This window comes from Chaetura pelagica, unplaced genomic scaffold, assembly GCF_000747805.2.
Source record: "Chaetura pelagica isolate M959 unplaced genomic scaffold, ChaPel_1.0 scaffold232, whole genome shotgun sequence".
NCBI classification, from domain to species: Eukaryota; Metazoa; Chordata; class Aves; order Apodiformes; family Apodidae; genus Chaetura; species Chaetura pelagica.
Genome location: NW_009952441.1, coordinates 843,122 through 844,332, shown reverse-complemented (window position 1 = coordinate 844,332; position 1,211 = coordinate 843,122). Strand labels below are relative to the sequence as shown.

Genomic DNA, 1,211 nt, shown 5'->3' with positions numbered 1-1,211 from the left:
ACCCCCCCCCCACCCCCACCCGGCCGCCCCCCTGCCTGCGGGTCATCGGGTACCTGCGGCGCATGGACGTCTTCACGGAGGCCGAGCTGCGCATCAAGTTCCTGCAGGCGCGGGACGCCTGGCTGCGCTCCATCCAGGCCTCCATCCCTGACGACGATCCCTACTTCCACATCTCCAAGACCATCGAGGCCTGTCGCGTTCACCTCTTTGACATCGTCACCCAGTATCGTGCCATCTTCTCGGACGAGGAGCCGCTGCTGCCCCCCGAGGGGCAGCCCCTCAACGAGGCGGCCATTTTCCACAGCTGGGTGTTGCAGAAGGTCTCCGAGTTCCTGCAGACGTTGGAACGGGATCTGCAGCGCGGGGTGGGCGGCCGCCTGGACTCGCTGCTGGGGCAGTGTATGTACTTTGGTCTCTCCTTCAGCAGGGTGGGGGCTGATTTCCGTGGACAACTGGCCCCCCTCTTCCAGCGTGTGGCTGCTGCTGCCTTTGAGAAGGCAGTGGAGGAAACTGTGGAGAAATTTCGGGAGGAGATGAATTCCTACACGCTTATCTCCACTCCGGCTGTCCTGGGGGGCAGTGCAGGGGTCCCGATGCCCTCGGCTCAGCCGGGAACGCTGCAGCCTCCCATGGTCCTGCTGGATTTTCCACCTCTTGCCTGTTTCCTCAATGGTCTCCTCGTTGCCTTCAATGACCTTCGGCTCTGCTGCCCCATTGCCTTGGCCCAGGATGTCACCACCTGCCTGGAGGATGCGCTGGGCAAGGTGAGCTGCCTGGAACTGCTCCTGCTCCCAATTCTTGGCTCACTTTTCATGGACTTAACAACTTTCCTCATTCCAGGTGACCAAGACCATCCTGGCTTTTCACCGGGCGGAGGAGGCGGCTTTCAGCGCACAGGAGCAGGAGCTCTTTGCCCAGTTCTGCACAGTTTTCCTGGAAGATCTGCTTCCCTACATCAACCGCTGCCTCCAGGTCCTCTTTCCTCCAGCACAGATCGCTCAGGCACTGGGTAAGCCCCCTGGGGGTTTGTTTCTCGTGGGGAGGGTGCCATCTGTGGCTTCCTCCCCACAAGCCCTACAAGCTCCTATCCCACTGTGGCCCCCCTTCACCCCCCTCTCCCTGTCTGGCAGGCATCCCCCCCACCCAACTGCAGCGTTTCGGCTGGCTGGGCCGCATCGACGTGGTTGCCCTGAGGGAGCCGTTGGCTTTCC

The 1,211-nt window shown here is 62.2% G+C and overlaps 1 protein-coding gene across 1 annotated transcript in view; it reads left to right on the top strand.

Moving 5' to 3' along the window:
• Positions 1-14: 14 nt before the first annotated feature.
• Positions 15-1,211, top strand: part of LOC104398366 (conserved oligomeric Golgi complex subunit 8-like) — a gene marked incomplete at its 5' end in the record, with an annotated part of 2,349 nt that continues 1,152 nt past the window's right edge. Inside the window, 3 exons of the mRNA XM_010008473.1 lie at positions 15-764; positions 841-1,009; positions 1,131-1,204. Of these exons, the coding sequence (XP_010006775.1) occupies positions 15-764; positions 841-1,009; positions 1,131-1,204 (993 nt within the window). The remainder of the gene's footprint in view (positions 765-840; positions 1,010-1,130; positions 1,205-1,211) is intronic.